This window comes from Pelophylax lessonae (assembly GCF_965119305.1).
Source record: "Pelophylax lessonae genome assembly, chromosome: 3".
Lineage (NCBI taxonomy): Eukaryota > Metazoa > Chordata > Amphibia > Anura > Ranidae > Pelophylax > Pelophylax lessonae.
Window position 1 is genome coordinate 183,333,187 of NC_138770.1, and position 14,380 is coordinate 183,347,566.

Sequence of the window (14,380 nt, forward strand, 5' to 3'; positions counted from 1 at the left end):
ACAAGCTGGCACCTAAGGTAGGGGTGAATGGAGCATAGATAAGCTTGGATCAGGGTCACTGCTGTTTATGAACGGAGATTGATTGCTGCATATGCTACAAGAATGTACCAGAACACATTGGCTCTAGGGTAGCAGTGATACAATTTTTTTTATCGGTAAGCACGAATACCGATACTTCTGTCAAGTACTCGCTAACACCGGGTACCAATACTTGCGGTGCAATTTGTGTCAACACAAAATGAATGGTCGCAAATTGCACTGCAAAGAAATGCATGCGATTTGAACAGGAATGCAGTGCGATTACTGTTCGAATCACATGTGATTTTCCCCACTTCTGAGTGTGTGAACCCAGAAAGGAAAGTGAAGTGCCATTTAGTGCAGCAATAGGCTGTTTATTAAAATGTTATAACTCGCAAAGTAAATATCTAGTCAAACCCTTATCTGCAATGTTCCCATCCCACCAATGATAGCAAACCACAACTGCTGGATGTGCTCACAGGGCTGGAGGAGAAGTTCCGGGACTCAAGTGGCTATAGGGCAGAAGTGATATCAGCAAGGGGCAGACCGCCAGCAAGGGGCAGACCGCCAGCCCTGTGAGCACCTCCAGCAGCTCTGGTTTTCCATTATTGGCGGGACGGGGACATTGAAGATATGGATTTGACTAGATATTAACTTTGTGAGTTATTATAACATTTTAATAAACTGCCTATAGCTGCACTACATGGCACTTCTCTTTCTTAAATGGTTTCACACACACAGGAGGGAGATCACATGCGATTCTGACAAGAATCGCAGTGCATTGCTGTTCAAATTGCATGCGATTCTTTGCAGTGCAATTTGAGCCCGTTCATTTGGTATGGGCGCAAATTGCACAGCAAAGTATCTGTTTTGGTATTAGAAGCATTTTCAGGAACACAAGTACTCGTGAAAATACCCAGTAAAGGCACAGATACCAGTATCTGTGCATCCCTAACTGGCTCTAAGGGGTAGAATTTAAACTTTGTGTCACAACTATCTTCTGTAATTCACAAAAAAATTAGAAAACAAAATACTAATGATTTTTTTAGGGGCAAATATTATAGCAAACTGAAATCTGGGGCTTCAGCATAAAGTCTCAGCAACTCAGGCGCAACTGAATAAATTGAAGTGTAGTCCAATGACAGGCAGTGTATGCTGACACACAGGGGGTTATTTACTAAAAATGGAGAGAACAAAATCTGGTGTAGTTCTGCATGGAAACCATTTAGCTTCCAGGTTTTATGGTCAAAGCTTAAATCAAGCAAGTTGAAGTTAGAAGCCGATTGGCTACCATGCACAACTGCACCACATTCTGAGTGCTCCAGTTTTAGTAAATCCCCCCCATAACATCACACCACATCTAGTACCGATAGCTGCCCTATCTCTGAAATAACAAATGCACCCTCTCCAGCGCTCTAGAGTCGCTCCCAGAGGCAATTGACTCTTATTTCTGTATTTGTATCCTGGCTGTCACAGAAACAAACATACTCCCAAACAAATATATCATCACTGGTCATAACAGATCAGCTTCAAGTTCTGGGCTTTGAGGATTAGGGTAAGTGCCTCAAAACAAGTTAGCCTGTTGGACCCCAATTGTCCCTCTATGCGATGGACATGTTGAGGACTTAGAGCCGGTTCACACTGGGGCGACTTGTCAGGCGACCTGGTCGCCTGACAAGTCGCCTGCCATAGATTAGCACAGGACCCGTTCTAATAGGAGCGACAAGTGACACAAGCGACACTGAGCTACTTTGCGGCGACCTGGAGCGACCTGCATTGACTTCAATGATATGAAGTCCGTGCATGCCGCTCCGAGGTCGTGGTGCGAGCTGCGTACCGCGACTTCACAGGTCGCCCAGCAAAGTCGGGTCGCGCCTATGTGAACCGGCTCTTAAAGCTGATCTGTTATGACAAGTTTGATGTATCTGTTGGTTTGTGAGTATATTTCCTATCAATACTTTTTATAAATAAAAAAGAGGTTTTGGAGGATAATGCACTGGGCTGGTGCACCCTTTTTTTTTTTTGATTGCAGCTGCCTCTCTCTCTCACTCTCTGAATGACACGGGATTTTGTGACAAGTGGATTTTGAAACAGGATTTTCTGCACACCTTGCACAAAATAAGAACTATTCGTTATGCACACATAAACATTTCCAAGCTATTGTGCTCATAGAAGATAAAGATATTTTCTACTGTTTAGCATAAGAAATTGCAGGCACACCTTTACAGGAATGAACTAATACATGTAGCGTCTCAATGGAGGGTGCATTGCCCAATTAGAACTGTAATAAACTGTTAGGCTTCTTGCACACGATACTCCATTTGATTATCTACTTTTTCATCTGTTTACTTTTTATGTATTTGCACATATTTTTGTGTGTATGCGTTCGCAAATTTACTACCCCAAAAAACCCTGTAAAGAAGGAATCTCCTGGCTCTCTGTAGACCGCAGAACAGCACAGTGGCTAAATGGTTAGCACTTCCGTCTAGTAGCACTAGGGTGGCTGGTTCAAATACCAACCACACCACTACCTGGCTGGAGTTAGCATGTTCCCCCTGTGCGGGTTTCCTCCCACATTCCAAAAACATGCTGGTAGGTGTATTGGCTTGTGTCTAAATTGGCCCCGATATGTGTATGTATGAATGTGATTTAAGGACCTTCGATTGTAAGCTCCTTGAGTGCAGATGTAAATGTATAATATACATGTAAAGCGCTGCGTAATTTCACAGCGCTATACAGATAACACAAATTTGTAAACAAATCTGCACAGGTAGTGAAATTTTCCTTTGCATCTCCCATATGTCACTGGTTTCAGATAATAATGTCGCTACATATCACAGTATGAGATACTTCTTGCTGGTTAATTTACTGCAAAGTGGGACGCTATCCCTGTGTTTAGAATGATTTTGGGTGGTACAAGCCTTACAATCCTATGCAATAGGATGCAATATGCAATAGTTCTGAAGTACTTTGTTAAAAATAAAATGCATGTGGGGTGTGTAATATGGACAGGACTGTGACTAAAATTCCAGTTACAAGGTACAGTATGAGAAATGGGAGTTTAAACGTCACCATACTGCAGCCACTTTCTAAGCTCTAATCAAATGCCTGGAGGAGGTTCTGCATGAAAACATCTCACCATTTCCTCCTGTGTGATTAGACTACATGTCCCATGATCCCAGACCTCTGCTTTTGTGGTAAATCACAGAAAGAGCTGTGGGCAGAGTGGTGTGCTGCTTTGCCGTAGTTTTTAATGTGGCCAGAACAGCATATCTAGGGCACAGAAGATAACAGGCGAAACTCTGGTGCCAGGCAGGAGGCAGAACAGGACCAAGGCAGGTGGGCTAAAAAAAAAAAAAAAAAAATGGCATTTCAATATACTCGCCCACCTATGTGTTTACATGACAGAGTGCCGAGATCCACAAAGGAGCAGCCAAAGGGACCGGTCCCCCAGGGCAGCCAAAGGGACTGCAAAAATGTGAACTGTTCCCAGGACAGGCTATGACACTAAGTGCTCAACAAATTTCACTTTGAGAGTGACTATGGTTGTATGTATCATAAATGTGCTTTAGTAAAAGGCACCAAGGATAAAAGTACCATATTGGCAAAACAATGTACATTTATTATTCTTGCCTGGTATTGGCCTTTAAAAGTCCTATGCTACGCTTTGAAGCACAGTAAAAAAGGTGTTCTTCTGAGTAATTTGGTATGAATGTGTTCCAACAAAAAAACGCGTATTTACCAGTTACAGTATACTATTTACTATATATGTGTAATATAGCATTTACAACCACACTGCAGAGCCCTGAAATATATGGGAACCTACATATTAACACCTAGTGAAAATGGAAAAATGGATCAGATTTCTGTAACCTCAATATAAAACTGCATTAATGAAATCTAGAAGAATTTATCTCACCTATGAAAAAATGCAACTAGCTGATGAAAGTTTCTTATCCCTACATCATGTCAGGTTTATGGTTATGAAGTGATGTAATCAGAATCCTAGCAATGTGAAGCTAAGCAGCATATATAATTCACGGCTGTGTCTCTCTTCCCTTAGGGATCACACTTGTTTTCGCGCAGGCCAGTGGAAAACAGCAGTCATTATTTGTGAAGCTTGCTACAGCAGTACTTTAGGGAGAATTTTATGGTGACGTTTGCTTTAGCAAAGAGTCATGTGAATACGAAAACTATTGCTATTAGAAGAACAAGCCATTTCCAGGAAAGTGTGGCCTCTAGGGAATCTTTTAAGGGAAAGTATTAAAAAAATCACTGCTAGAACAAGAGGTCATGCACTATAGAATGGAGCGAATAGCTGGCAAGAAAAACAAGGGGAAGTATTTATTCAGCACTCCATCCCAATAAAAAAAAAAAAAAAAAAAACTATCTGCAATGAAAAAAAAAAAGGAATCTAAAAAAGGTAGAAAAACAAAGAAGAGAAAGGATTAAAAACATGACTAGCAATAGGCAAAGGATTAGAGTGACTTTTTTTAAACTGCAATTATCAGTTAAAAACAGCTAAATGCTTTTGGGTGCATCAAAACAGAATCTTGCTTTCAATGAACACACAGCTACAGCCTAAGCAGAAAGGCCTGTCCACTGCCAGCAGCTGCACAGGTGAAACCTTACTCTGTGTGGGAAGGCAATGATCAATTTTAAGAGGTCTGACAGGCCCCCTGAGTTAGAGCCAGAGCTCACAAATATGGGGGAACATGTGCTACTCTGATTGCAGAGCTAAAGAGTGGACTCAGCAGGTGGCATGTTGGATGTTGGATCTCTGCAATAAGGTCTTTGCTTTGCCACAGATAGCAGGGCCGTGTTCTGCAGCTGCTGGCAGGAGACAAGGCTTTTCCACTCAGGCGTCAGAAACAAAATGAACTGTAAGACATTGAGCGCCTTCTCCCTGATGAACCTGTAATGTATTATTCCATGGGTGTCCAACCTTTTGGCTTCTCTTGGCCACATTGAGTGTAGAGAAATTTTCTTGGGCCGCATATAAAATATATAATATAGTTAAGGTATACAAGTAATAAAACGCCGCTGTGCCCTTCCCGCGCCACTGAAATGGAATCAGTATACAGAGGTTTACTTCTTCTGAGCGATAATAAAGGAACACTCTAACCACCATGATCACTTCAGTGATTTGAAGTGGTCATGGTGGTAGGAGTCAGAAACACTGCACATGCTGGGATATTTACAGTTATGTGCTGGGGGATAGTTGCACCCCCAGCAGATGTATTAGGCAGCCAGAAAAAGTAATGTCCTTATTCATACATGTATGAAAAAGAACATGACATATGACAAAACACAACTATTAAAAAACATACTGCAACAATTTACACATTGCTAACGCACATATCTTTTCCACTTATTTTGCAGACTGCTGGCGGGTACTGCTGGTCATGACGTTGGGTACTGCTGGAGGAAGCAGCGGCCGCAGTAGAGAGCAGAGCCGCTGCTTCCTGTATGGCTCCTGTCACAGGCGGAGTGCATTTCATATCACTCTGCCTGTGACAGAGCCAGAACTATACAGGAAGCAGCGGCTCTGTCACTGACTGCAGACATCCTAGGTCTCCTGTTGCAGCCGGGAGATCTCACGGCACTTGCAGACTAGTGCGTGCCCATCCAATGCAGCTTCACCAGTGCGTGCCCATCCAATGCAGCCTGATCAGTGCCCATCCAATGCAGCCTCACAAGTGCATGCCCATCCAATGCAGCCTGATCAGTGTCCATCCAATGAAGCCTCACCAGTGCATGCCCAATTCCCATCCAATGCAACCGCACCAGTGCATGCCCATCCAATGCAGTCTGCAATGAAGAGAGGATAGCCACTGGATCACACAGAGCAGGGATCTCCCATTTACCCGGTGATCGCTATCATACCAAGTCCTCCCTCCTGGACCCACTCCTATGATAGACGTCACCAATGTGCTGTCTATCATAGGAGCCATTCCAGGAGGCGGGGCCTTGTATGACAGCGGCCACCGGTTAAGCAGGAGGTCCCCGCTCTGTTTGTAATCCGGCGGCACTCCCCCATCCCCCTCCCCTCCCTTCTGAGGCAGCGTCTGCCTACAGTTAGTTGGAAGCCACTGTGGCTATGCTCCCGACTGGACTTCCTTCCTTCCCAGCAAAATAGAATAAAATTGCCAGCGGTCAGTGGGCCACATTGCTTGCAGTTCCGGGCGGCAGGTTGGACATACCTATAAATCAGATTTTATGTACAATTTGAGCCACTAAAAAAAGATTACTGATGGCAGGTTGACTACTGTTCTTAGTTGCTGACAACTCCAGGTACAGCTTCTTTAAAGAGCACCTAAGTAGACTAACGCAGGGGTCTCCAAACTTTCCAAATAAAAGGGCTGGCTCATTGTCCATTAGATTTTAGGTGGGCCAGAATATAGCTAGTGGGTGTAGAAAAATGTCCTGGCATCAGTGGATGTAAAAGGGGGTAAAATAGTGCCCCATCCTTTGTATCACTGGGAGGAATAGTGCCCCATCATTGGTGTCACTGGAACAAATTCTGCATTGTTGGTGTCAGTGGAAGTAATAGTGCCCTACACTTGAATAGTGGGAGTGAGAGGAAGTATGCCCCACAGTTGGTGAAAGTGGAACTCCTAGTTTGTGTCAGTAGGAGGAATGTGCTTTGTATCAGTGGGAGGAATGATGCCCCAAGAGCCACATAAAAGGCAAGCAAAGGGCCGAACCCAGCCCACGGGCCACAGTTTGAAGACCATTGGTCTAAAGCATGCTCTATAAACCAAACTGGGAAGAGAGTTTCCATGGTTGTCTTTAAGCCCTACCCCTGACTGTTTGCTACTTTCTGCTGGTATCATACTCCCTGCTGAAAGGAAGATGGGGGTTGCCGGAAGGGGCAGAGCTACATAACCACAAATTTCTAGTCACACTTTCCTTTATGGTATATCCCCAGATTCAAGGCATCTGGAGGTGCCAGCAACCGGGGAAGAAAGTTAATGTACCATTAATAAATCGCCCGGCAGGTTTACTTTAAAAACTATAAGAGTAAAAAAGAATCATCAACCATCATGCTAAAACTTCTGCCAATCTGAGCAGTGGTCATTAACAGATGAAAGTAGATGATTGGGGAGCTCTCTATCTTACTAAAAAGTGTAACTGCATCAACATCTGGAATCATATGCCTTTAAAAGGCTAAACCACCCAGAATTGATATCACAATATTTACATATGCTATAGTTATTGTAAAAGAGAAAGCAAAAATCAAGTTTTAGCTTTAGCTTGATGTAGAAACGTCACATTCAAATTAAAGAATGTTCAATCATTTAGGTGGGTATAGATATAATAGTGCTGTTGCATTTGAAGTAAAACGTTTAGAAAGAAAGACATTTTTAAATTGGACTTTTAAAAAAGATGGTAGTGGAGTCTCTAGTGATGGCACAGTGGGTGGGCTGTGGTACATTTGCGGTATTGACTTTAGAAGGCGTATATGCAGTTGCAGCAAGTAATAAAGTCATGGTCTGGCCAGTGGCTTTATAAAAATGCATGAAAGGTATTGATTTTAGTATAACCCAAAATGGGCCATAGCAGCAGGTATGCAATAACACAGTGATACTACCACACATACACCTGCTATTACTGTCATATCTACTACAAGACAACCATACAGAAGAGAAAGGCACTCCGTAACATGGCACCAATACCCATGCACTGGCGCTGCTACAACATACGTGTAGTTGCGTTTCTGTGAAAAAGGTGTCACAGTTGCTGCTCTGCTGGTACTGCGCATACTCTTAGTAGCTGTAAACAAATAGAAAACCGTGCTCCTAACCAAACCTGCTACTGCACGTGTGCATGCATGTGTGATCTCAATACCATTTTTGCAGGTACAGCATTGCTTACTTCTGTTCTGAAGCAGCACTGTTCCTACTAACAAATTCTGTCTGGCCTACATAGTAAAGTAACAATTGTTCTACAAGTGCACCAAGATGCAAATGAGAACTCAAGTAATTAGTGCTCTTGGGTGCAATGTTTATGTAATGCATCCACTGTGAGGACATCTGTTCTCTATGGGAGACATTGGTACCACTCAGCTAAGCACTGGGTGCCAAGTGTCCATAAATACTAACACCAAGTGTCCAGAGAGACTATCTGCCTTCAACACAGGCAGTTTTCCACAAAGCACCAAAGAGTTTTCTGATGTCTCCAGTAAGCGACCTGGTCGTACTCAATAATTTAACGCACACAAGCTTACTTCCAAATGGGTGATGGGTGTGTGCATAGACGAACACTCCCAACGACTAAAAAAAAAAAAAAAAAACCCACCACGCCAGAAAACACCAGTACCACACACTCCCATGATTCACCTGGCTAGGGGTGCCCTTGTTCAGTTGTAGAGCCGGTGCAGACTCCCCCAAGAGAGTTTTCAATGGTTTGACTTCTGGTGTACTACTAGCACTACTCGCCGAGGACCCAGATATAGAGGCATGAACAGAAGCCACAACTCTAGCTTGTTCTGGCGGCACATACCTGGAAGAAAAAACAAAGACAAAATTACTGAAGTCAAACCAAAAATCATAACTACAGCAAAAAAAAAAAAAAAAAAGAAATATATATATATATACACACATACATATATATATACATATACATACACACACACATATATATACATACACGGGGAGAGGGCACACCAGCCTTGCGTTATTACCCAAGTAATATTTATTGACAAAAAAAGAAGAGGAATACTGACAAAGTCATAAAAGCTTTTCCAGTCCACAATAGACACAAAGCGACCAGGTCCCCTCTTCCTCAGAGCCAAGAGGTGATATCCCCTTTGAACGCCATCTGAAAGGTCCTAAGGGCGTGCTGGACTCAGTCCTGGTGATCTGGTCGCTTTGCATCGATGGTGGACTGGAAATGCTTTTAGGACTTGTTCGTGAGTCTATTCCTTTTCTTTTTTAATCAATAAACACCACTTGGGTAATGGGCAAGGTTGGTGCGCCCTCTGTTTTTTTTCTACACTGTACAGCATTTCTTCACACATGCCTAAAGCTTTTGCAAGGTAAGAATGCTTTTTAAAAAAAAAAAAAAAAAAAAAAAAGAGATTTTTGACTTACTGTAAAATCCATTTCTCTGATGTTCATTTACAGACACTCCTGCTCTTCATAACCATTGGGTTATACTGCCCCCTAAAGGAATAGAACACTAGACAGAAAAAAGTCTGACTTCACCTATTGGCAGTCCCAGGGGGTATACTCCCTCTCTCTGCTATAGGTACTCAGTTTTGTTACACGCAGTGTCAGCAGAATTACAACTCCAATTTGCAAGGCTAACTATAGCTAACCAGGTAAACAGGAGCTCAACCAAAACGAGTTCACCTGAAAAAAACAATACACCCTCAAAGAGGACCAGTTCCTCTAAATAGTAGCCTGCAAAACCTGCGGCCAAAAGAAGCCAACACATCCACTTCATAGAACTTTGTGAAGGTGTGCACAAACGATGGCCGTCTTTTAAACCTGCGCCACTGACGCCTAATGATGGAAGGCAGGAGGCACTGAGTGCCGGAGTAGAGTGCGCCCTTAAAGGGAAAGGAGGAACCTGACCCTTGATGGAATAGGCCTGAATCACCGTCTGTCTGATCCAACTGGAAATGGGGAGGAGGTTCACTTTCCAGCAGGACAACAACCAGAGGAAGCAGACAACCCCTTCTGATGCCCACATCTGAGCATAAATAGTGAGTCTGACTTACTAAAAGACTCCGTAGCTGCGAGGTGCACCCTAATTGCCCAGCCCACATCCAAGGCATGCAAAGCAATTTCCTTCAGATGTTTTGGCCTGGGGCACAGGAAAGGCAACACAATGTCTTCATTCAAATGAAACTCAGAAAACCTTTGGAAGGAACGACGGAAAGGGACGAAGAACCACCTTATCACTGAGAACCACCAAGTAAGGTGAACGACAGTATAACGCTGCCAATTCCGACACTCTGCGTGCAGAAGTGATAGCCACCAAGAAAGCCACCTTCTGGGACAGCTTAAGCAGGGGTATCTCCTGAAGATTCTCAAAAAGGAGGCTTTTGAAGGACTGACAGCACCAAATTAAGGTCCTTAGACGACAACGGAGATGGCACTCGAGGGGCCAATTGTCTAACTCCATGAAGAAAAGTACACACCACGGAGTGTGTGGCCAAGGGCTGTTGAAAGAAGACCTCTAAGCCTGACACCTGACCCTTGATGGTACTCAAGCCCAGTTTCTACTCAACCCCCCGTTGAAGGATGGTCAAAATCCAAGCCACCGAGAAAGAGCGATGAGCCCCAAGAGTGTCACACCACGCAATGTACGACTTCCACGTACAATGGTAGATCTTCCTAGAAGTAGATTTCCTAGCTTTTATCATCATTGGAATCACCAACACAGACAAACCTCTATTCATCAGCACCTGGCGTTCAACAGCCAAGCCGTCAAAGCCAGCGACTGTAAAGCAGGATGGAGGATTGGTCCTTGGGACAGCAGATCCTCCCCGAGGATCAGCCGCACCAGATCGGCGTATCAAGCCTGGCGAGGTCAGCCCAGAACCACTAAGATGACCACAATCCCTTCTGCCTCATTCTGAGTAGAAGTCTTGGCAGAAGCTTGGGGGAGGGGGGGGGTGGGTAAATCAGACGATACTGACCCCACGGGGCCACCATTGCATCTGTGGTGTCAGACAGAGGATCCCGTGATGAAGGGACTACTCCCCTTGGTCCAATGCCTGCCAACTGAGGTAATCTGCCTGCAAGTTTTTCACCCCAGGAATGTGTACGGCATAGGAGGACTGGAACGAACCGTTCTGCCTGCCTTAGAATGCCGGCTACCTCCAGAGCCCACAGGACACTTTTTGTGCCCCCCTGGTGATTGACATAAGACATGGCCGTGGCATTGTACGATTGAATGCGCACTGGACATCCCTGAAGATGATCCCTCCAATGGTCAAGGCACAGTCTGATTACTCGGATTTCCAAGACCTTGATCGTTAGTCTGGACTCTTCCAGTTTCCAGAGCTCCTGAGCAGAATTTTCGCAGAGGATGCCTCCCCAGCCGGACAGGCTGGCATCTGTGGTGACCACTGTCCAATACAAGGGGAGGAAGGATTTGCCCAGCTGAAGCACCTGAGAATGAAGCAAACATATCAGGGACTCCTTCGATCTCCAGCTCAGCCAGATCTAATTTTCCAGAGACTACAGTCTTGTCCCATTTGGCCAGAATCTTCCTTTGCAGGGACCTCGTATGGAACGCTGCAAACAGGACCGCCTCCAAAAAGGTAGACACCACCAGGCCCAGCACCCGCATGCAAGTCCAGAGGGATGATCATCTGCTGGACAGCAAGAGAAACTGCAGCTTGCAATTTCTGGAGCTTGTCCAGAGGAAGGCGCACTCTGGCTATGTCCAGAGTCAGACCAAGATAGTGCAGCTTTGTGGACAGAACCAGAGCAGACTTCTGAAAACTCAGCCCAGTGCTGCGATCCCCGCTGGCTTAACAAAGCTAGCACAGGTGCTAACACTTTTGTGAAGACCTGAGGAGTGGAGGCGAGACTAAAGGGTAACGCCACAAACTTATAATGCTCCTCTCCCATGGCCGCTCCTCTCCCAAGGCAAAGCAGAGGAAGCGCCGCTGGTGACCAGCACATATCAGAATGTGAAGGTAAGCATCCTTGATGTCGATAGAGGCAAGACAATCCCCCTGAAACAGGGATGCCACCACCGTGTGAATGGACTCCATTCTGAACTTCTGCACCCGCACAAGGCAGTTCAGCACCTTGAGGTAGAGGATTGGACGCACTTTGCCTTCCTTCCTGAGAACTGTTAACTGGTTTGAGTAAAAACCCTGAAAACCTTCTGAAGTCGGAACGGGGACAATCACCCCTTGAAGTAACAGGTCTTGTACAGTCCTTGTAAGCGGTCCAGGGACAGGCCCAAGTTGGCAGGAAAGAACCTTGTTGGGGGACAAGAGCGAAACTCAATCTTGTAGCCAGAGTGAATGACTTCATGGACCCACTTGTCTTGCACCAGGGAAGTCCGGAAACCAGCGAAGAGGCCCCCCCCCCCCGATACGGGTGAGGGCGCACCTTCAGGAGGCCCTGAAAGGCTTCAAGTCCTTGTCAGTTGACCCTGAGGGACAAAAAAAAAAAAAAAACACACTTCTTATGAGCCGAGGAGCCAAAAGACACGCCGAAGGACCACTGCCGAAACAGTGAGCCGAGCCACTAGGGGAGCCGCAACCAAAGAGGCATCACAGATAAACTGCAGCCCCTGGACCAGTTGGTCCGCCAGCTCAGCAAAGGCGGGGGGAGCTGTTCTCCCTCCAGATAACGGCATAAAAGTTTAGCCCACTTTCAGAGTTTGTGACAGCAGGGCAATGGTGAATAGTGGCCTAAGAGCCGAACCGGCCAGAATGTACATAAATTGTGGGCCACAGCCTCCGCCTTCTTGTCAGCCGGATCCTTAAAGGCCAGGGACTCTTCAACCGGAATCATGGTTGCCTTGCTCAATCATGAAACCGGAGGGTCTGCCACCGGTGGAACAGTCCACTTCTTAATAAGGGACTCCTCATAGGGGTAACGCCTAGAAGATCGCTGAGAGACCCCAAGGGGAAGCTTTGGTCATCCCCACTCTTTAGCGACAATTTTGTCAAAATAGGCGGGGAAAGGAAAACACCTTTGCCGCTCTGGATGGCTTGCGAGTCCCAAAGGGAACCTGCGCCTCCATCGCAGCTGTTTCCTTCATCTTTAAGGTCTCATGCACCAATACAATCAGTGTTTTCACCAGCGCCTTTTTATGCACGGTTGCAGATGTGGCGGAATCATCCTCACTATCAGAGGATTCCGGGCGCGTGGTTGCAGACCCAGCAGGCTGACCCACGTCCGCCGAATCGGATTCAGGATCTGATGAGACAGATGAGGCGGGAGGCGCTTTTTGCTAGCCCGTCACCTGAAACCCACCACCACCCGGGACACAAAAGGGTCCAGGACCACCGTCAGTGCATTGATGGATGGTTGGGACCTGGAGGGGCCCCGCAGCCTCAGAGAGGGGATCAGGTGGGGAGATGTACTCCAAGTACTCCATGAGTCACCAGGGGGACCCCCACAAAAAAAGGTGTAAAACACTGCAACAGACAACCCCACCCAACCTGGCAGCACCACCCGGTCGTCAGGCACAAAACGAGCCTCAGGAGAGAGGGAGAGAATCCCACCAGACTCACCACCCAGCAGAAACAGGCATCTGCCGCCACCAGGATAATCTTCACTGCACGCATGGCTATCAGGAAGTAAAAAGATCCACGAGTCAGCACCAGAGGATTAGGAGGGGCTCCCGCCGTGCATAGAAACACACAGGCTACAACAAAATGGCAGCCAGGAGGGATTCCTTAGCCTCAGGACAGGCCCAGGCAGGACGGGCGGCCCTCCTGGGTACAACCCATACCCCCCCGAACAGCTGAACACCTGGTCGCAAGGGTCGCACCCCCCCCCCCAGCCCCCATCGCCAATATAGCAACCCTGCCCCCACCACAGGAGGTTGACCAGACAACCCAAAAAGCCCCAGCATAAGTAGAGGGGAGGATGGATGGGGTGCAGATTAAAGGGGGATGCCTGATGGGAAGGAGGGAAACCCCAAGGGTCTGACCGGCCCAAGGAGTGGCCCATGTCCACCCTAAAACCCTCGGGGGAGAAGCTACTCACCATACCAGGAACTAGGTGGGCACCGCTGCAAGCAGAACCCCTCTCCATCGAAATGGGGGGCTGTTGGCCAGGAGGAACTCTGCGACTGTGCCGAGACCCAGTCATATGCGACTTTGTGAGGCGTTAACTTGCAGGCCAACCCCCCCATCCAGTGAGGCTATGTCATGGCCGACCTAGCATGGAGCTGAGGCGTGCGCGCACCAGGCTGGGGTGACCACTGGATTTAGATTATCCAGCCTGTCGCCCAATTCGGCAGTTGATTGTAGATCTCTCAGGAAAAATCAAGGAGAAATAAATTTGTATTTAAAAAGAAAAACATTTCCCAGAACCAGAGATTCCAGCAAGGAACAAGGTCTGAAAACTGAGTACCTATAGCAGGGAAGAAGGAGTATACCCCCTGGGACTGCCCATAGGCGTAGCTAGATAATCTTTCTGCCTAGTGTCCTACTCCTGTAGGGGGCAGTATAACCCAATGGTTATTTAGATCAAGAGTTGTGTCCGTCTATGAACAAAAGAGAAAACCCTCTGTGTGCACAAAAATTAAAAAAACATTTTTTTTTAAAAAGTGGGACTAGTTCCCCCCGCAACACTACTGGCCTAAACTGGGTCTTCTATGAATCAAGCTCTGAATTATGCTATACATACCAATCAAACGTAGTACATTCACC

At 46.2% G+C, this 14,380-nt stretch overlaps 1 protein-coding gene across 8 annotated transcripts in view; it reads right to left on the reverse strand.

Moving 5' to 3' along the window:
• AGFG1 (ArfGAP with FG repeats 1) overlaps window positions 1-14,380 on the reverse strand; it is a 165,322-nt gene that overhangs the window by 65,366 nt on the left and 85,576 nt on the right. For all 8 annotated transcript variants that reach the window (XM_082249596.1, XM_082249595.1, XM_082249601.1 and 5 more), the window contains exon 4: window positions 8,361-8,523. In XM_082249596.1, the coding sequence (XP_082105722.1) occupies window positions 8,361-8,523 (163 nt within the window). The remainder of the gene's footprint in view (window positions 1-8,360; window positions 8,524-14,380) is intronic.